The 21390-nt window shown below is 46.1% G+C and overlaps 2 protein-coding genes, 1 non-coding gene and 1 pseudogene across 3 annotated transcripts; 2 read left to right on the plus strand and 2 right to left on the minus strand.

Annotated features, from left to right (window-relative positions):
* Positions 1-277: 277 nt before the first annotated feature.
* LOC119287446 lies at positions 278-4722 on the minus strand (annotated as a pseudogene).
* A 27-nt stretch (positions 4723-4749) lies between these two features.
* On the plus strand, positions 4750-9246 carry LOC119287447 (poly(ADP-ribose) glycohydrolase 1-like). The gene is made up of 9 exons (XM_037566991.1): positions 4750-5348; positions 5459-5663; positions 6674-6778; positions 7142-7260; positions 7396-7539; positions 7694-7763; positions 8106-8243; positions 8422-8484; positions 8937-9246. Exons 1-9 carry the CDS (start codon positions 4825-4827, stop codon positions 9099-9101), a joined length of 1533 nt encoding a protein of 510 aa, XP_037422888.1. The 5' UTR covers positions 4750-4824; the 3' UTR covers positions 9102-9246.
* A 16-nt stretch (positions 9247-9262) lies between these two features.
* Positions 9263-10643, minus strand: LOC119287448 (probable thiol methyltransferase 2). The gene is made up of 6 exons (XM_037566992.1): positions 10460-10643; positions 10230-10366; positions 9964-10142; positions 9762-9861; positions 9614-9660; positions 9263-9490 (listed from the first exon to the last, which is right to left on the minus strand). The coding sequence occupies exons 1-6, from the start codon at positions 10578-10580 to the stop codon at positions 9436-9438; spliced, it is 639 nt and encodes a 212-aa protein (XP_037422889.1). The 5' UTR covers positions 10581-10643; the 3' UTR covers positions 9263-9435.
* A 1030-nt stretch (positions 10644-11673) lies between these two features.
* LOC119290114 lies at positions 11674-11776 on the plus strand. The gene has a single exon (XR_005141716.1). It is a non-coding gene; the product is annotated as a U6 spliceosomal RNA (small nuclear RNA).
* The last annotated feature ends 9614 nt before the right edge of the window (positions 11777-21390 follow it).

The following is a 21390-nucleotide window of genomic DNA, read 5'->3' on the forward strand; positions in this document are numbered from 1 at the left end:
ATATTTGCGACAAGTAATTCGGAACAGAGGGAGTATGATGGAATTCCAGCAATTTTGAGCAACTGAAGAATCCAAAGAAAGATGAAGAGCAGTCTCCTCCACTTGTTCATCACAGAGAACACAATCATACATAGGTCGGCACACGGAAAGTCTTTCTTTTGAGCGGGTTCCTGGTGCATACAGCAAGAACCAAAAGAAGAAGATTTTATGTCTCAATCTCCTAGCACATTTCCACAACCACCTGACAAGAAAATGCGCCTGATGTGCCCCTTTGGAATTCTCAGAATTACTCCTCCAAATGTTTTTCATTCTCAAAAGTCATTTGCACATAAATTTTCTATCTATACAAACAGAAGAGTGTCCGCCTTTTCCTCTAGGCTGCTGAAATCCATGGATTTGCCGTGCCAATAACCATACAACTGTAATGAACTCGCCAACACTGCTGAGGTGCCTGTCATGAGAATCTCTGCTGCAGCGGTTGGCAGCATAACACAACATTTCATGCCATACCTCGAAAATCACCTGCAACAAATCGGTGGATGTGCCCGATTCCATGCGTAGAAGCTCATGCGCAAGTGGAGTTCCGCACATATGATAAGAATGAGTCAGCTGGTTCGTAATGTGATCGGGGGGCATGTCCTGAAACATGCGAGGCCAAAGTGGTACTTGATATATTGTTCTAAATCCGAATAAGATGTTTAAGTTCAAGCAGATACAAGTAGTAGTATATACCTGTCCGAAAGTGTTCGACATAGCACCAGTGAACTTGTCTTTCTCTTCTATCCTGTTACTACTGGAGCCACTGGGGCCATCATTGTGGAACAATTTCTTGACCACGCCCCATGTAATGGGCCATATCTTCACTCCCACATGATACCAAATATGACCCCAGGATATACGTAGTAATGACTAATGACGTACTCTAATACACAAACTAGAAACTGGATACTAGACACAAATACAAACCATTACCTTCCTCCTGTAAAAAGTTCATTACATACGCCATCAAGTATTGAAAGAAGTTCAACTTCTTTTCTGTAGGTGATGACCTGATCTGAGCATCAGGTGATATATCAGTTCCCTACAAAACATGATTGTTACATGAGTCCACTTTTACAAGAACATAGTAGCTGATAACGCACCACTGGGACACAGTTTTATTCAACAACCAACCAAAGGAATAATTTTGTCCAATGGCTTCAGTAGAGGATCGGCTCCAGTAGAGGATCTTCCTCCAATTGCCTGATTGTAAAGCTATCCTTGATTTCTCCCTGTTTGTGTATGGAATGCAAGCATGTCAGATCATTTAACATGATTTTCTGGTTCAAGATAGAGAAACCCAGTGCTTCCTGATTTCCCTTATCAGCACCAATGGAGTGCATGCCTGAATTAGATTAATTTGATTTTATTCAACTAACCCTTAAAAGCTCTGTGTATTGTATAAATGCCACAGCATTAGTTCACTCTTCCATAAATGCAAATATATAATTGCTGCAAACAAACTAGGTGTGCACTTGAATGCATATGATTTTACTAATAATTTCCAGGAGAAAACACATACTCCTGGATACCTTAACTACTTTTGGTTTGTAGAATCTAGAAAATGTTCTGTAACATAAATTCAATATTTGATCACCTAGATACCTTGACACTTACATATCAATATGATCTTGATCTTGATGCTATCACCTTCATTTACAAAATCTTGGACAAGATACCAAGAGATCCCAGAGATATGTACAAGATCAGTAAGATAAATAACTTGCTGTTTCAGCATCATTGCTGTCAAACTCTGGAGTATTTACAACAAAAATGACCAAAGGTATGGCCAGTGGCATCAGAAAATTGCAGGTGAACCAATACCCCATAGTGGAACACTGAACGGACAATTCCATCATATGTATCACCAATCTTCTTGAGAACTTGTTAAGAAAATTCTCTCCTCTGAGAAGACAAGCTTCTTCCCTCATTCACTTCAACTATCTAGAGAAATTAGCTCATTTGGTTGACGTTCCGAGGCAATCTTTTAAGTCACAGTCCAAACTGTGAGTGTAACCCGTAGCTAAGTGTCTGTTCTGTTCATGTGATTAGTTAGTGTAGTGCCACACCTGGAGTACTTGAGAAGGCCATGCTACAGCCATACCTGAGTCTAAGAATATCAAAATACAGGATGGTTCCTTGGAAGTTATAAACCCAGTTTACTAGTGAGTCTACTGCCAAATGGGGTAAGTAAATAAAACTAAAGCATAGCAATCGTCGATGTCACACTGAAAGGTGTTTTAATCAACTTTCTGCAGCACATTTTAATTGTTACAGACTGAAAACAATATGCTATTGATAATTTCATATTGCTACATGCCTACATAGCATACAGCACCTATCATTCACATATTTGTAAGCTTATACCAGTAGCTACAAAGAACAGTGTAATGCAAGTGACAATTGGAAAAGAAGAAAGACTCAGTTACCTTGTCAGAAATGGAGGAACCTAGTAGGATATGCACTACTTTTTTCACATCTAAATCTGCATATGTACATCCAACAATTCAACATCTTCATCATAGGCTGTATCTCGCATGGCATTAGACAATTCCCAGAGCATTCGGTAGATGGACGGCGAGTCCGGGTGAGACGCGTCCTGGGCTACGAAGGCGTGCACCTCGTTCCTGACCTCCACCCAGCTGATCCCGGCCTCCTTCTTCACCCCAGCCTCGTCCATCCTGCGCCGCACCATGTCGGCGTCGCGCCACTCCCCGTGCATCGCATGTATGCCAGACATCAGCACGTAGCTTGCCGAGTCCTGGCCTGAGAGCTCCACGAGCTTTTCGGCGGCGAGCCTCCCCGTCTCCAGGTTGCCGTGCAGCCTGCATGACGCCAACATCGTCTTCCACACTAGGACGTCGGGCTCAAAAGGCATCTCCTCGATCAGGCAGAGGGCGTCGTCGAACCTGCCACTACGGCCCAGCATGTCGACCGCGCAGGCATAGTGTGAGGGTGTCAGGAAGGCGCCATACCGGCCGGCCATTGCTGATCTGAAGAATGCCACACCTTCATCCACCATCCCGGCGTGGTTGCAAGCTGCTAGGATTCCCAGGAGCGTCGACTCATTGGGCTCACCGCCAATGGAACACATCTCGCTGAACGCCTTCAATGCCATGTCCACCTCACCGTGCTGCGCGTACCCGTGGATCAGCGAGTTCCAGGACGTCACATCACGGTGATCCATGACGTTGAACACGAGCCTCGCGGGCACGATCTGGCCGCACTTGGAGTACATGTTGATCAACGCGTTCCCGTGCAGATCTTCATGTCGCACCCTAGCTTCAGGGCTAGGCAATGGAACTGACTCCCTTGGTCCAGCAATGCCAGGTCTGCGCAGGAGCTTAGCACGCTGGAGAAGGCATAGTCGTTTGGCATGAGACCTTGTGAGTGCATCTGGGAGAGCAGTGCTATGGCCTTCTCACCATGGCCGTTCTGGAAGTATGCAGAGATTGCTGCTGTCCAGCTGACAATGTCTGGATCCTCGATGCCGCGGAGCACGGCCTCGAGCTCTTCGACGAGGCCGCTCCTGCCATACATGGAAAGCAGGGCATTCGACACCCAGAGATCACTCGCCAGGTCACGTTTGATGGCCAAAGAGTGAAGCTGACTCCCCAGAGCGATGGACTCACAGGCACCAAGAGCGATCGAGAATGCAAACTCGTTTGGATCGACAATGCCCTCCGAGATCATTTCGTCGAACAGCTGCAGTGCATCCTCCGGCCTACCATCTCTGATGTGCAGCTGCATCATGGTGCACCAGGTGACCACGTTCTTGCACTGGAGGCTGTCAAACACCGTCTTTGCCATGTCGAGCTCACCATTTCTTGAGTAGAAATCGATCAGCGCGCTCCACGCGTAGACGCTCTGTGACGAGCCCATCGCCTTGATCATGTAGCCATGTATCTGCACGCCGAGAACCAGCGGGCAGCACGCCGCCGCCAGGATGCTCGTCACCGTGTGCTCGTTCGGCTCCACTCCCCGCTCCATCATCTGGCTGAGTGCCTCCGCTGCTCGCTTGAACTCGCCGCTCCGGCAGAAGGCCGAGACGAGCGAGGTGTACGCCACGACGTCCGGCGACTCCATCCGAGCCAGCACGGCCTCGGCCGCTCGCGTGGAGCCGCACCGCGCGTAGAGCTCGACCAGGCAGCTCCCGACCCACGCGTCCCCGGCGAGCCCCGCACGCACGGCGAGCGAGTGCAGCTGCTCCCCGGCGCGGAGCGCGCCCGCGGCCGCGCGCGCCGCCAGCGCCGCGTTGCACGCGAAGTCGTTCGGCGCGACGCCGGACTCCGCCATGTCCGCGAACATCTCGACCGCGGCCTCGGGGTGCCCGTTGCGTGCCAGCCCGGACACGGCCGAGGTCCAGGCCACGACGTTCTTGCGCGGCATCCGGTCGAACAGGTCCAGGGCGTCCGCCAGCCTGCCGGCCTTCATGAGTCCGTCCAGCCTCTTGCAGTCGCGCACCACCTCCGCCGTCTCGCGCCGGAGGCCGCGGCGCGGCGGCGGGCTTGCTGTCGCCGGGGGCAGCGTGGCGTGCGGCGCGGCCATTGCTCGGCCGTGTCCACTCCCATGGCAGCAGAGAGCTTGAGCCGCAGAGGAACCAACAAGCTGGAAATGGATAAGCTTCAGCCCAGTGTGGCAATTGGGCCGCAATGCTCTCGTGGGCCGGTACGAGCCCGTGTTCGGCCCAACAAAAGAATACACATTGAGGCCCAACGGCGACGCAAGCGAAGCTAGAGAGAGAAGGGAAAGCTGTAGAGAGAGAAGGAGAGAGAGAGAGCAGCAATGGAGATGGAGGCGCGCGGCGACCTGCGGTCGATCCTGCCGCTGCTGCCGGTGGTGCTGCGCGGCAGGGCGCTCTTCTGGCCGGCGGCGGCGCAGGAGCAGCTGAGGGCGCTGTCCCTCGGCCCCGACGTGAGCCGGGTCACATCCGGCGACGTCCTCGCCGACGCGCTCAGCGACCTCCGCCAGGCCCTGGCCCTCCGGGCCCTCCCCGCGCGGGCCGCCGAGGGCTACGCGCTCTTCTTCGACGACCTCCTCTCGCGGGCCCACGCGCGGGACTGGTTCTCCGACGTGCTCCCGCGCCTCGCGCGCCTCCTCCTCCGCCTCCCCGCGCTGCTCGAGGACCACTACGCCGGCGCCCGGGCCGCGACCGGGCTCCGTCTCCTGGCGTCTCAGGACGCGGGCCTCGTGCTCCTCGGCCAGGAGCTCGCCGCCGCGCTGCTCGCCTGCGCGCTCTTCTGCCTGTTCCCCACCGCCGGCCGCGGCGAGGCCCGCCTCCCGGCCATCAATTTCGACGCCTTGTTCTCGTATGCCATCAATTTCGGTTCATTTGGGCATCGTAGGGTTTAATTAAACCTTGTAGTGTCAAATTGACTAGCTGTTCTTACTGATCTCCTATGCTTCTATGGTTTGGCAGGGCATTGACTAACAATGCGAGGCAGAGCCAGGAGCACAAAGTGAGGTGCATTGCTCACTATTTCGAGAGGGTGACTGCGTCTACGCCTGCCGGTTTTGTGTCGTTTGAGCGCAAGGTTCTTCCGCGCGGCTCCCTCTCCGGTGATGTTACCTACCCTGACAGTGATGCCTGGATTAAATCTAGCGTGCCCCTCTGCCCATTCCGGGTAAGTGGCTTCATATGCTCAATTTTAGCCCTTATGCAGGGCTCCTCTGAAATTATGTAGTGTGCAAGTTATTTGGGTTCACCTGCGTTGGTTAAATCAAAGCTGAACTTCTAGCCAGCATTGTTTCAGAGCATATGCCTCTGTACATGATGTGACATAGCTTGCAGGAAGTCGATTAATTTGTATCTATTAACAACCATCCTAGAAGGTGATACCATCAGGTAGCAGAGATTTAGCTGCTCAAGCAATATCAAGACAACAATCTGGTCTTCTAACAACATAGAATAGCTACTTGTCTACATATTTCACATTTACAGTCATATTTCAGTCTATTACCATTGCCCTAGGCATCCTCGGAAACGACATTAATCTCAGACATGTGTGGTCATTTTGGGATTTGGGAACTCAAAACAGGCAACCGGTGTATGTTACATGAAGTTCAACTTGCTCATTGTACATGCCTGTGGTTATTCTTTTCCAAGTGTCAAGAAAATATTGCAGCTAAACCATAAGGGTGAAGGTGTATTCAATTAAATGTGAGTAGTTTCCTGTAATGAGATCTTAGGAGTACTGAGCAAATTTGCCATGGCTATTAAATTGAGTTTTGTAATCTTCTGTCATTCTATGAAGGTCTGTTTAGAATAGTCGTTTGTTTTTAAATTAGCATGACCTGGCAGGCATGCTTTGGACACACTGGAAAAGTAAATGTGTTTGTCTTTTTTTATGTTATTATCCGTTTGTTCTCCATCATGTGTCTTCATCCTGGGAGAATTGTATGCTGCAATATTGAGTTATTAATTTATGAGCATTTAGATGATGCTATGCGGCGTGATAAATTATCTGTATCCTGTTATTGCACGATAATGGAAATAAGGCTAGTAGGAATGGATAACTCTGTGACACTGGAGTACAACAGCTAGGGTTATCTTTTATCATAATGTTATCAAAATGCCTCATGTTCTTTACAATTATTATGAAGTGCTGATTGTTTGTTTTCTTTTCATTAGTAGGTAATTTCCTCGGGTTTGATAGAAGATGAGGAAGAAGAAGCCCTCGAAGTTGATTTTGCTAATAAATATCTGGGAGGAGGTGCACTTTCCAGGGGTTGTGTGCAGGTCTCCTTTTTCAGTTTCATAAGAAATGTGCCCATTTGGGATTGCAATAATTATGAGGCGTTATTTGTTTAGCACTAGTTTTAGAATATATTCCTACATTCGTTCTGTATGAATTGTATGTCACTTATCCATCATCTTCTATGCTACGGAGTACATAGAAAATTATTGTTGTGTCACTATCTTAAGACCAGTTTTATAAGACTTCATGGGTGTCTGATGCAAATTGAAGTACCTTCATGCTATGTCATCAATCTGCTGGATAGTACACCTTGATGTTGTGCAAGTTGATTAGTTAAGATAATTTACAATGATGCAAGTTTTTTATGGTTTTCTCATAGATGCTATATCTATTCTATGGTACAGGAAGAGATCCGTTTCATGATAAATCCAGAACTGATTGTAGGCATGCTCTTCATGGCTTCAATGGAAGATAATGAGGCTATAGAAATTGTCGGTGCTGAAAGGTTCTCACAGTATATGGGGTTAGTTTAAATCTTTCCACCCTTCGCTTGATTTAGTTCATAAATGAAAAGAAAAAGTCTGACAATACTAATTAGCTATGGCATTTCCAGCATGATTTTTACATTGTAAATTGACACTTCATTTGCTTCTTTCAGGTACGGCTCCTCATTCCGCTTTGTCGGTGATTATTTAGATACGAAGCCCCTTGATGCAATGGGTCGACGAAAAACTAGGATTGTAGCAATTGATGCCTTGGACTGCCCAACTAAGTTACAGTATGAAACTAGTGGTCTTTTAAGGTATGTCTTGTTCATGTTTCACTTCAGAGCAATGTATCACAGTATTTCATGATTTATTGGTAGCTTGTTGTGGTCGCTATCCTTCGTAAACGAAATATAGTTGTATACTTGTTTGTTTTCCTAATTCATTTTCATCGGTACTACATCTCTGCAGGGAAGTGAACAAAGCATTTGTTGGTTTTTTGGATCAATCAAAGCATCAGTTCGATGTGAAGCCTTTCCAGGTGTTTACCTAACAAGCCATGAAGTTTCTGTTAATTGAATCCTTCTATGAATTACCTAATTTCAAACACAAGTGGCAAACATTATCATCTCCATCTCTGCTAAGGTTCAGAAAATGACTTGATAGCATGTATTTGCCCCTATCATTTATTTTATGTCCGTCGACCAATAAAGTAATAAACTGACGGAATGAAGTTCTGCTGCATGTGTATATAATTTCAAATGAGGTCTAACATGATAAGTAGTGGCCTAAAATACCTAAAACACATGCACGCCATTAGAAGGTGGTGTCTATATGTTCTGAACTTTTGATCATTTTTTTAACTTTTAACACATGGTTCCAGGATTCTAATTCCAAGGATAATCATCCAAGTGTCAACTCAGTTGACTGTGTAGGAGTTTCAACCGGAAACTGGGGTTGTGGGGCTTTTGGTGGAAACCCTGAAATTAAGAGCATGATTCAGTGGCTTGGCGCATCACAGGTACAGGAAAAATGTTATTACACAATGGAATTTTCAGGAATAGGAGTTCATCTGTTTGTTCCCAATTAAATATCTATACCTCATTTTTTTTAAAGAAGGTTAAATGTCTATACCGGTAAATTCAACTATGAACATTGTTGGAGTGATCAAAATATATTTGGCGGTTCTTATTTTGCAGGCACACCGACCTTTTGTTAATTACTATACTTTTGAGGATGCGTCACTTAGAAGATTAGAAGAGGTACCACAATACTATGAAAACCTTTTCACATTTTTTGCGTATGCAGTTATGCACAGAAGTAGAACGACTAAAATATAGCCGATTTTCGAAGTTGTAGTAGTTTTGCCTGTCTAGCGGTGTTCATGGTTCCACGGCCACTCACTGAATTGTCTTGGGATTGGCAAATATAGCAATCCTACATTAAATTCTGTTAAATTTTGGTTTTCAGTGTGACTCAACCAATGATTGAAGGTGATGTGATTTCTAAGATGAGCCTAATAAACCGGAAAGGAGAGAATAACTTATTTGCACACTAAAGCCTAAAACTAGATATGATGGATGGTTCTAGATGGAGGCAGGGACCCTCCTTTTTCTTTTCTCCACCGAATCGAGTCGGTCCTAATCCCATGCTGTCAAGCTTTCCTTTTTTGTTCTCTTCAGCTTATAATTTTTGCATCATTCTGCTGTGACAGGTGATCCAGTGGGTATTACGCCACGGATGGACTGTCGGCGAGTTGTGGCACATGATTGTCGAGTATTCATCCCAGAGGCTCAAAAGAGAAACTTTCGACGGCTTTTTGACTTGGTTACTTCCAGAAGACAGCGCCAATAATGATGCGGATTACATGTGCGAGTAGCCCAGTTTCGTGAGGTTAGCATCTGTGTGATGTGTGAACAGTAACTTGCAAAAACATTACTCGGATATTTGTTTCCCTGACCAGAAACTAGCAATGTGTGAGACCAATTCAGAATTTCCATGAATCAGCCACACGATTCACGATCGATGAAGGATATCTGCTCAATAGAAATAAACACACACACACACACATATTGTTTAAAATGTGCCACTAACATGATAACCATACATTGGTTTTATAAATAATTATTATAATAGAAAGGGTTGTGTGCATCGATATACTATTTTGCATGTCATGCCATGCCTCTCCACTGTAACCTCTCGTAGATATACTATTATAATAGGAAGGATTCGATGAAGAAACCCAGGGGTTTGAGCACCTCCTCGTAGCTGCATATGCATAGATGATTGACAAGAGACAGTGAGATGAAGAATTGGCATTTCTGTCTCTCAACATTGTGATGGATTGTATTACTAGTAGGAAAAATGTACTAGCAGGGATGTGATGCTTACTCGAGCACTGTCGTGTTGTACGGTGGCCCCGAGTCTTGGTCTTGAGGCTGAAATGCATCCATGCATGATCATTACAGTGCCGATAATTAGTAGCACTTGTATATATATATATGTTCTTAGTGGCAGGAGGATTAGTGGGGGTGATTACCAGGTACATGAGGGTGATGAGCTCTCCGTCCGGCCGCAGCAGCTCCTCCATCCTCGCCGCCCACGCCGGCCTCAGCGACGGGTCAAGGGCGCAGAAGAATCTGAAACATTAGTAATCGAGTTATTAAGTGTTTTTAAATGGAAATTTAATTAATTAAGTGTTGATCAGTAGGAGAGCTTGTAAGGTTCCGTCGGTAAGGTACGTGTAGTCGAAGATGAGGGGGAAGGGCTCCGGCGGCGCCCAGGTGAAGAAGTCGGCGGTGATGAAGGCCACGTCGGGCGACGACGATGACCGCTGACTGGCCTTCTGGATGACGGCGTCGCAGACGTCGAGGCCCACCACGGAGCGGCCGCCGCCGGACAGGGCCACCGCGTCGTATCCCTGCAGGGCGCGTGCGTGCGTGCATGAGGTTGCCAGTTATTATCTCTCTTACAATTGAACGAGTAGAGCGTGTGCTACGTAACGTACCCCGCCGCAGCCGGGGACGAGGACGGTGGCGCCGCCGGCGGGGAGGGTGCCGGACTGCACCAGCTTGACGACGACCGGCGTGGGCTGGCCCAGGTCCCACGGCGTCACGCCCTGCTCCCAGCACCGCCTCCACCCCTCTGCAAACACGCGCCGCTATTTCATCGGTCTAATAACGGATATACCGACAGTGGATTGCATTGCATGCCGAGTGAGCGTGCCAGTAGCAGCACCTGAGGACTGGGGCCCGTCGACGAGCTGCCGGAGCCGGACGATGGCCGGGTTGGAGCCGTCGAGGACCTGCCCGACACCGAATCCCCCGGCGTTCGCGTCTGCCACGGCCGTCGACGCCATTGTCTTGTACCTAACCTATGTACCTTAACTGAAACTCGCTACAGTAATAATAACAGGTGTACAGACCTTGAAAAGAACTCCAGACATACACCGTATAAATACTGTCGCTTTACCCTCAAGTACGTCACTGCATACGTGTTTGATTTCCTTTTTTATTTACAAATACAAATCTCTGCGAAAATCAGACAATTTGCCACGAATTTACTCTAGAATGATTTGCTTATAAGGAGATAAAGAAAGAGTAAAAGAGAGCGACTGGCCCGTGGCTGCAGGCCTCTTGTTCCTCTTCAGAACGAAAACCTCAGACGTACCAGTATGCGTTTATCATCACAAATAGAAACAACTGCAGCCAAAATCATGATCCATAAATTTTGTGCATCCATGAAACAGTGACAACCAGAGAGTGAGACACCTACGCCAGGTTTTCGTCCGTGCTGGGGAAGGGCAGACCTGATGACTAGCCACATTCTAAATTCACCAACAACAAAAACAAAACCTCCAATGCTCATCATCAGCACAGATATTTACATTTATTTACACGAGAAATAAGCCGAACTGCGCATTCACATAGTGAGAAGTCGATTTTTTTTTTTTTAGAAAAAAGCTAAGAAGTCAAATTTAATGATCCGGGAAAAATATTGATCAGCGGTTAAAAGAAGAAAGCTTCAAGGTGCCATGTCACATGACACAGTACGAGATGTAAATGCTAGTAGTTCATAGTCACGCAAAAAAAAAAATGTTCATCTAGGAGAAACCACATGGACTCACGGACGGGCTCATAGATATATCTTCGTTTCATTTTTAGAGGTACAACACACATTATCAGGTCAGCTCAATATAACACCAAGGCTCAATCTAAAAAAGAAAACCAGGCTCGTTCTTCCGTAAGAAAACACGAAGGCCCATTACGCTCTTCCGTTAATTTGGGCCACGCCAAGGGAGATCCAGCCGACTGCTTGCGGCCCACCACGCGTCCGATGGCTCCCGGCTGGACAGCACGGGGAGTAAAGGCAGACGCTAGTTTGTTTAGTCCCACATCGGCCAGCGAGGGCGAAGCGAACCTGTTTATAAGCCTGAGCGCGGCAGCTGCATCGTCCCTTCGGGGACATCCGATAAAATTGGAACGATACAGAGAAGATTAGCATGGCCCCTGCGCAAGGATGACACGCACAAATCGAGAAATGGTCCAAATTTTTTGAGATTTCGCGCGCAGGTCCCTGGAGGTCTTCTTTTCTAGCCCCTCACGTGCAGTCGTGCACTGCACTTCTTATCTTATATAAAGGTCCTTGGTGTTTTCATTATCTGCCAGAAGTGCCCTCACGACTGCCATTTCAAACTTGAAGGCTTGAAGCCACGGGCCTTTTGTTCTCTGGTATTACAAAATACATCCTCTGTGTAATAACTTTTTAACCTTTTGTTTTCAAGTCTACTCAATCTTATTTCTGTCTTTTATCTATGTATATACCAGTCTAATATTAATTAAGTTTCATGGTCATTCTTTTGTTGCCATGTCCTCACATATATGATTTTGCTCCTTAATTTGTTTTAAGGGATTATCTCTCAGTCGCAACTGTGTGCTTTGCTCATAATGCAGAAACATGTTCCATTAGTTTATTCGATTACGCAACCATCTAGCGAGCTCATCCAACAACTGTAAGAGAGATGATCATGAAAATTGCTACAAATTAAGGGGTATGGGGCAGCAGTGCCACCATGCATCACTCTTTGTGTGTTAGCATGAAAATTGCTACAAATTAAGAGGTATGGGGCAGCAGTGCCACCATGCATCACTCTTTGCGAGTTGGATTCTAGTATCACTACTGGAAAATGTTGTTTGCCTAGTAACACTGTCCTTGCCGAGTTCCCATTCACGGGGTGTTGGTAAACCTCGCCTTTGCGGACTAGGACTCAACTGAGGACGGCTTTTGTCGAGAGCCTTTCTAGAAAAAACTCAACAAAAGGTAACTACTCGGGGGAGGCCTATATAGTGTTCATATCCTCTTGATTTATCAAAAAGGTAACTACTCGGGGGAGACAGTAGGCACCGCACTTTTTGATAAATCAAAACGGCCCTTACTGTCTACCGGTGACGGCGGGTCACTTTTGTTGAGTGCCAAAACAACTGAAATCGACATACCTATCACATCCTTCCGCTTCATCTTCCCGCTATAGTAAAGGCATGCGGCGCCTAACCCCCTAGTTACTGCACATCGCCGCCATCACCATAGTCGCCCCCTCCATCGAGCTTGGTACCCAAAATTTTATGAACGTTGTGGTACAGCGCGTCGCGGCTCCCTCTTTTTGATAATTCAAGAGGATATGAAATGGACGGATGCGTCATATCCTCAACAAAATCGGTATAAAGTGCCCTTTACAATTTCTGGAGATTGTGGAGGTTATGCCTAAATTCAGAGTCGCCAACGTAGTCTCCGATTTTTCCGTGAGCATGAGTACAAATGCACATAGAAGCAAACTATCAAGGAGGTGTCCCCGACGTCTTCCAGTACATAGACCGGTCATATTGTACAATCTCCTTCGGCAGAACATATCGCCCAGATTACATCTCAAACCCCGGCAAATTCGCCCTTGTCGTAGACCCAATCATCGACAGCTGCCAGCTCCCCAAGGTCCTGATGGACGACGAGTCCAACCAGTCAGTGTTGCTGCTGATCCGGCCGCACAGGTGTGTCTGCATCGCCCGTTGGTATGCAGCCCAGCTTTCTGGAGCCAGAAGATACCCCTAACGCTAGAGGTAGATGTTGAAGGCGTTGCGGTCCCTGATGGGACCGCTGATGCGATCTGCTGGAGTGGCGGGACGCACACGTGGAAGCCATCGTGGCGGTCGATGACGAATGCCAATGCGCCAAAGAAGACGGTGCGGGAAAGGGGGGCTGGTGGGTTGACGTCGATCTGGCCCGTCCTGTCCGTAGTGAAGATGAAGGAGCCGAAAGTTAGGCTTTCTTCCGACGGGAGGCCACGAAAGGTCGAGTTGATCTGATCTGGGACCAGTCTCCGGCCGACGCTGCCCGTGCCTTGCGCGCTAACTGATCTGGGGTCAGATTATGTGAGAACTTGGGTGCGTAACTCTAAAAGTTTTACCATTTCCTTGAAAGGTCATACCAACAACAACAAGAACATAGCCTTTAGCCTCAAACAAGTTGGGGTAGGCTAGAGGTGAAACCCATAAGATCTCGCAACCAACTCATGATTCTGGCACATCGATATCAAGCTTCCACGCACCCCCGTCCATGACTAGTTCTCTAGTGATACCCCAGTCCTTCAAATCTCTTTTTACGGACTCCTCTCATGTCAAGTTCGGTCCACCCGGACCTCTCTTGACATTATCAGCACACTTTAGATTCTCTATGCACTAGCGCTTCTGGAGGCCTGCGTTGAATATGCCCAAACCATCTCAGACGATGTTGGACAAGCTTCTCTTCAATAGGCGCTATCCCAACTCTATCTCATATATCATCATTCCGGACTCGGTCCTTCCTTGAAATGTCATACCAACATTTTAAATTTAAAAATTCAAACTTTAATTGGCACAAGTATACAAGAAATTATCAACGACTTGCAACAGTCTCGGTGCTAGGACTGAGTGGTAGTACTAGCGTTGGGTACTAGGTCCACGCCTCAAATGTGGCCGGACCCAAAGTTGGTTGGTTAGTGACTGTCATCAAATCGCTTAGCATGTGCCGTCAGTGTTTTTTGTCACTATCATTTTCTCGGCGCGGTGTAAAGTGTCACGTTTTGTAAAGTGATGATTTTTTTAAAGTTAAGAGGCGAAAGGGGTGGTTCTATGCAGTTTACTCTGTCTAATCTGACTGATACTCCGAAATGTAGGAGATCGTTTGTAGCATTACGAACAAGTGACAGTGTTGAACCAAATATCTCAAATTAAACTACGATTCGAATCTGACTGATACGTGTCAATTCAACGCCGCCGCCGGCCGGATTGCCGATTGGTAATTCGAAATGGAGTCTCGTACGTGGCGTCCTGGCCGACTGGCAGTCGAAGACGGTCTTGGCCCGCCCCTAATTCGAAATGGAGTCCGTCACTGCGGGAGATGTCTATTATATATACCCACGCACCCACCCAACTCCATACCATCAGATCGATCGTCTGTTCCTTCTCCGGCCAAGGCGCCTTCTCTCTCTGAAAGGCAAAGCGCTTGGTGTTTCTTGGATCGAGAGAGATCAGCAATGTATTCCGTTGAGCGAGCAATGGCCAAAGCCGCCGCGTCCCTTCTCCCGGGTCTTCTCCCGACCCCGCCGACGAGGCCGTGCCTCATCATCCTGCCGGCTTCGTTCGCCTCCAAGCCCAAGCCCGGCCGCGCCGACTCCGTCGAGAGGTGGGACGCGCACAAGAAGGACAAGAAGCCCACGAGCCCAGCCTCGTCGTGCTCCAGCGGCTCAAGCCCCGGCCGAGCCTCCTCCTGCCAGCGTTGGGACATAAACAAGCACATCTCCGGCAGCAGCTGCACGTCATCGTCGTCAAGCCGGCGAAGCAGCACGAGCTCCGTCGGGTCCTCACCGTGCGGGAGGTGGGATAGCAACAAGCAGCTGCCGCCCAGCCGCACGACCTCCGCTGATCGCTGGGACACGCACAAGAAGCCTTGCCCCGCACAAGCTGCCGTCGTGAGCCGGAGCCGGACAGGCGACAAAGAGGACCAGGGGGAAGACACAACGGCGATGGTTCTGAAACCGACAGCGCCGCGCATTGGCCCCATGTTCTCTGGCCCGAGCTTCGTCGCGTCGCCTGACCCAAGCATGCTTCCAATGCCGCCGGCCTTCTTTCGCTCGCGGAACCCGGGACCGGGAGTTGTTCCTGCTGTACAAGCCTTCTAGGGTTACATTAGCTACTAGTTGCTCGTTGGCACTGCTTATTTAGTAATTCAACATGCGCGCAGTTTGTAACTAGTGTGTACTGTCTACTGTGTAGTACTATTGATTTAGGCTGCAGTGTGCATCTTAATTTCGATCATTTTGAGTTCATGCATATTGATATATAAAGTTCAAGATCATTTGTTGTTTGTCTTCTGATCAGCACTATTAATTACAAGCTAGTTTAAGACGAAGGTGATGTTGCTAAACCCTGCCCTAGCTCTCCCTCTAATATAACCTACCCCCCTCTCTCTCTCTCACCTCGCTCTAGCTCAAGCCGTATCAAGGAAGAAGAAAGCATGAGGAGAAGGGGGACACGGTGGAGTTCTGCCGCACGAACGCCCGCCGCACAGACGGCATTGTTTTCCCTCGAGCACGAACTCGAGCCCACTCCATGTTACAACGGCCATCGCGTGGCTTTATACACGAGCCAGCGCACCAGGCACCAACCCACGCCTCCACTCCCTCTCGATCGCTCACGCTTCGCCCGCTCTGCTCGTGCCCGCGTCGCGCTCCGACGCGCGCGGCCCACGGCGAGCTCCAACGGCAGCACCCTTGATAACGCCACGCGACTCGCCAACAACCTAGACCTAGTCCCACGCACACGGTGCACATCGGCACGCTTGGGTTACATACATAACGTACATGATTTGAATTCAGTCGAGCGTTGACATTGTATGCAGAGATTCTAACCTATAAGGATGCTAGCCGACCCTCCTCCACGGAGCTCCTCCCGTGTGCATCGCTCATGGGCGTCGGATGGGCTTTGACTTTCTCTGCTGCTGACGATTGGATCGGTTGACTGCGTGGTAATAAATTTGACCCGTGCTTGTTTTTCACGTTTGAGTGACTTGTGGCCCTTCTTGGGTGAGGTTCGCCTGGTCCTTCGTGGGTGAATTGGATCGTTGATAAAAGTCAACCTATCCGGTTGCTACGCGTGGTGGTCGAGGAAAGGCGGAGACAACCGGACGTGCGACGATGTCAAATTGTTTGTCTCTTGCACAGTGCGTTCTTTTCCCCCAGTTCCCACAGCCGCCTCCCACACCCCTCTCCTTCCTTCCTTCCTCGCCTGTCACCCGCCACAGCTGCCGCACCCCTCCAACTCTTTCCTCTCGCATCCTCCCGCGTCGAACGCCGCTGGGCTCCTCCCTATCTCGTCTCGGATACAGGGTAGCAGAGAGGAGGAAGGGAGGTAGAACAACGGGGAAGGGGATGAACAGCAGAGAGGAGGAAGGGAGGTAGAGGAACGACGGGGAAGGGGATGGACAGGAGCTTCATGCCCAAAATCCAGTCGCCCCAGGCCGTGCCTACACGAGCAGCGCCGCAGGTAGATGCTTCCCCGCCCAACGAGGATGGCGAGGTAGGTGTTCACAATGGCAGCCCGAGGTCGTCAGATCTGTCACCATCACCGTTCTTTTGTCGAGGCCGCCGTCGTTCACGTGTTCCTCCTCACCCCCACGGCTAGACGCTAGCGAGGCCAGCCTCCCCTCCAAGCGCAGGTACTTCCTCGCTCCTTTCCGTGCTCTCTCTCTCTCTCTCTCTCTCTCTCTCTCTCTCTCTCTCCCTTGATCTATCTCTCTGTTGTACACGGAAGCAAATTTGACCAATTCTCAGTCTAGATTTGACCTATTCCAGTTCTGAGCCTTACTTGTTCATACGAAAACATGTTTTAGAGCCTATGCACCCGGGTACTCCTTATCCAACCACTCATTCCTGCATCACGATTCGTGCAAATAATTTTCTCTTTTTTGTTTCTCTCATATAGAACATGTATTTGTACTTCAACTTTGCAGCACAACAAAGCTTTCTATGTAGAATGTGGGATAAAACTTACAGATTTTTTGGTCCAACATAAATATACAAAATGAGATTTATTTGATTAAAAAATCTTATTTTTCATATTTATGTCGGACAAAAAAATCTGAAAGTTTTATCTCACATTCTAGTTACAAAGTTATGTTGTACTGCAAAGTTTGAAGTTCAAGACATGTTTTATATGAGAGGAACAAAAAAGAGAAAATTCCATGTAATAAGGTAGTTGTGTAGCACATATCTCAAAGCAACATTGGAGTGTTAGGATAGTGAGGCCCGGGTACATAAGCTCACAAAATCTGCATTCCTTGTTCATATGGTTTCAATTGCCGTCTCTCATGTGACGTTGAGAAAATCACATGTATATGCGTATTTTTTCCTCTGTGCCCTGATTTATCTTAGTCCTTATGTCAAAGATACCGGATGTAGTAACAGATCGACGTAGTAACAAATGCAAAGAGAATGGACCTCCTCTTGATTAGCTCAAGAGGACCTGTATAGTGGCTTCATGTAATTTCTTGATTTCCCATAGTGATTTCGCTGGCAATTTGTTAGTGTATTTCTAGCTAAAATTGCATGTATATCTTACAAATTTACATTGCAACAAATTAACAAGGAGTATAGAAGCATTTGTATTTATCTAACATATTTGTATGGTATGTTTCAAAAAGCTCAAGGTTAGATATGTAGTGTTGTATGAGGCTATATTAGGATGGAAGACAATTATTGTTAAAATATTGTTTGAATTTCCTTCGTTTTGTAAACGGCAATACAAGCTATGTTTGCGCCATGATTCTATTACAATCTTTTTAACAACTGACAATTAACAATTAACGACACATCAAATGTTCCGTATTGAAATGGATCATTTTGTCAGGTTGGATTTAGTAGGTCATAATGGTTTTATTCTACGACAGGATTAATTTTGTTTATACTGTAACCTGTTCAAGGATTGACGAGTTTTCGAACCCTACGATCTTTGCACACTAAGGTTCAGCTGTGTTCTTTGTGAAATATACGTCCTGCAAGTCTCATGTGTCTTGCGTTGTTTTCGCTTTCCAAGCTACAGGGTTTTGATATACTCAAAATGAGATTCTTTATATGGTATTCGATTCCTCTTGCTATGACCACAACGGGAAATGTCTTACGGTGGCAATATGCTCTTCTATGCTGTCTGATTGACTCTTTTTATTAGCATGGAGAATAACTTTTACTTCACTAAGGTTAGTTTCTGTTCACATTGCTTTGTATATAAAAAAGGATTGTTGTGCTTAAAAGGTTTATGACATTTTGGCGAAACATTATTTAGTAAAAAAGTATGCAGAGGTGAACTTTAGAGGTGAAATGTTGTGGATGTTCTGACAGAGAGATTCTTGGACTAACTTTAGCGTCACACCTTATTCAATATCTGGGTATTGGGTTCTACTAATTGTCAGTGCCTTAATTTTTGTTTTTCTCCCAATGCCATGTGATATTTACTGGACTATAATTCACATGCTTGCAAGTCGTTGTCGTGTCTCTCTCTCTCTAACTGCCCCCCTCCCATCGTCTTGGCTTGTAGGTCACCTCCGTGTCTCCCGCCAGTCCACGACATAGCTTGCAATCTAGGTTGTTGCCAAGTTAACTTAGGATGGTAACCTACAATGTACAACCCAAGAGATCGATAGTGTTTATTATACTGTCATGCCTCTACTTCTCTGTTGTATATATAGTTGCTTGTATATCTAATTGGATTGTTCAGATTAGATACTTCTCTATGAAATTACTAATACATGAATTTTGTTTCTTCAGTTCTCTATGAAATCCATGTGATACTTCCACTAGTAGAAAACAGGGCTTTGGTCACAGGGCAATATTCACATTAGTCCCGGTTCAATCACGAACCGGGACTAAACCGAGACTAATGTGAGCATTGGTCCCGGTTCGTGCGGCTAAGGCATTAGTCCCGGTTTGAGACACGAACCGAGACTAAAGGGTGTGATGCACTTTAGTCCCGGTTTGTGTCTCAAACCGGGACTAAAGATCTAATCTTTAGTCCCGGTTACGGCCTGTTTGCAAATTTTTAGAATCCTCAAATTCTAAAAGGAAAAAAAAGTTATGCTCAATTTTTTCAGTTTTTTTTGTATTTTCGTTAAATCTGGTCAAACTACTTATTCAAGAAGTATTAGTGTTATTAAATAATTATTCAAGAATATTAGTGTTACTAAATAATTATTTCAGTTTTTTTTTGAATTTTTGTCAAATCTGGTCAAATTGTGGTCCAACAATGGTCAAACTACTTATTCAAGAAATATTAGTGTTACTAAATTATTATTTTGGTTTTTTGAATTTTGGTCAAATTTGGTCAAACTATTTATTCAAGAAATATTAGTATTACTAAATAATTATTGTTTTGTACAATAATAGTTTCAAACTCAAACAGTGAAATGTGTGACTTCATGCTCAAGCTAAACTCCCGAGGGTTAATAGGATTGACATCTTACTATCGTCAGGAAAACAACAAGTGCAGATTTGGAAACGAAGGAGAATAGAACCCGAAAGTTAAGCGTGCTCGGGTTGAAGTAGTGAGAGGGATGGGTGACCGGTCGGGAAGTTAGATGATTTGGAATAATGAGGGGTGATTAGAGATTAGAGATTAAATTGAGCAGTGATGAGGGGTGGGTGATTAGAGATTAAATTATAAAATAATTCAGAAATTTGAAAATCAAGAAAAAATTCAAAAAAAAATACCTTTAGTCCCGGTTGGTAACATCAACCGGGACTAAAGGTGGGTTCGTGTAAGAACCGGGACTAAAAGGGGGGGCTTTAGTAACGACCCTTTAGTTCCGGTTCGAAAACCGGGACTAAAGGCCCTTATGAACCGGGACTAATGACCCTTTTTCTACTAGTGTTCTCTGTTGTATACATGGCATGACAGTATAATTTCATAGAGAAGCTCACAAAATTTAATGCTTCTGATGTCAAATTTAGATTAAATTTATTAACTAGCTCATTCAGGTATTACATCGGAAAACAACATTTGTTTTCTAGATTCAGTGTTTTCTGTAAAAGTAGTCAGATGGTGATCATAGTGAAACATTGCATTTTTTATACAAGTTGCTGGTACAATCTGCACCTGGCAAATAAATTTGAATCACTACCTATTTTATCAGGTAAAAACACCAGCATGTTGTTTGAGGTGCATGTATCGGTTGTAGCGAAGTTGTACGTATAACGATGCATTGCTAACCATGGAGCACTCCAAGTCTTGAGGATATGTACGGCAACTTACAGACTTACACATTGCCATTGGCTCCTATCACCATGCAAGTGGTCGATGCTTTAGTGTTGAACTATTGATTAATCCCTCTTTTATCTTTAATCTATGTGATGGTGCCCCTTACCATATATACTTGTTACGCGGATTCAATTGAATGATGTATTCGGCATGCTTGATAGTTATAAAACAAATGTCAAACGATAGCTATTGCTATTATGGAGACGCTTTGAACTATTGTTCATCTGCTATTCAATGTTTGATGCTCCTTCATTATTTGTATATAGAAGGGCTAAAGCTCCAATCATACATGTTTGCTCAAACCTAAAGCTCCTAACTAATGAAAATATTCTGAAAGCAATCATGATTTTAAAGATACATATATTTTTAAAAGCCAATGTATATTTTTCTCAAACACAAAGTCATTGAAAAATGCAAATGTTTCAATGCGAACATGATTTCAAGTGGGTTTCTGCGGACATGATAGCAAGTATTTTGTGCTATCAAATTAAAATATGTATATGCATCTCATTATAGAGAACAATCCAACATGCTACCTATTAGAGAGGATTAAACCATGGATATTTTTTTCATCGCGCACATGAATTTAGCATGCCTCTGCGTCATTTGGCGTAACGGGTCCACTAGTACAATTGAAAGCACGAGTTGTACGTACGTACGTGCATGCAATGCAGTTCAAATGGAGCAGCCTAGCAAAGCAGTCCACGGGAACGGGATGTGGATGTACTTCCATTTCCATTTTCAGCCCGTCATGCACCTGTGGAAATTAGTCCATTGTGTAACCTTGAATGTAACAACCCTGATTGATGAATGAAAATTTTTATTTTCGCAAAA

This window comes from Triticum dicoccoides, chromosome 4A, assembly GCF_002162155.2.
Source record: "Triticum dicoccoides isolate Atlit2015 ecotype Zavitan chromosome 4A, WEW_v2.0, whole genome shotgun sequence".
Taxonomy (NCBI): domain Eukaryota; kingdom Viridiplantae; phylum Streptophyta; class Magnoliopsida; order Poales; family Poaceae; genus Triticum; species Triticum dicoccoides.

Coding starts and splice junctions, on each gene's coding strand:
- LOC119287447 (XM_037566991.1), top strand. CDS start 4,825: ATGGAGATGGAGGCGCGCGGCGACCTGCGGTCGATCCTGCCGCTGCTG. Junction 7,764..8,105: donor TCGATGTGAAGCCTTTCCAG/GTGTTTACCTAA, acceptor ACATGGTTCCAG/GATTCTAATTCCAAGGATAA. Junction 8,244..8,421: donor AGTGGCTTGGCGCATCACAG/GTACAGGAAAAA, acceptor CTTATTTTGCAG/GCACACCGACCTTTTGTTAA.
- LOC119287448 (XM_037566992.1), bottom strand. CDS start 10,580: ATGGCGTCGACGGCCGTGGCAGACGCGAACGCCGGGGGATTCGGTGTC. Junction 10,367..10,459: donor CGACGGGCCCCAGTCCTCAG/GTGCTGCTACTG, acceptor GCGTGTTTGCAG/AGGGGTGGAGGCGGTGCTGG. Junction 9,491..9,613: donor TACAACACGACAGTGCTCGA/GTAAGCATCACA, acceptor ATGCATATGCAG/CTACGAGGAGGTGCTCAAAC.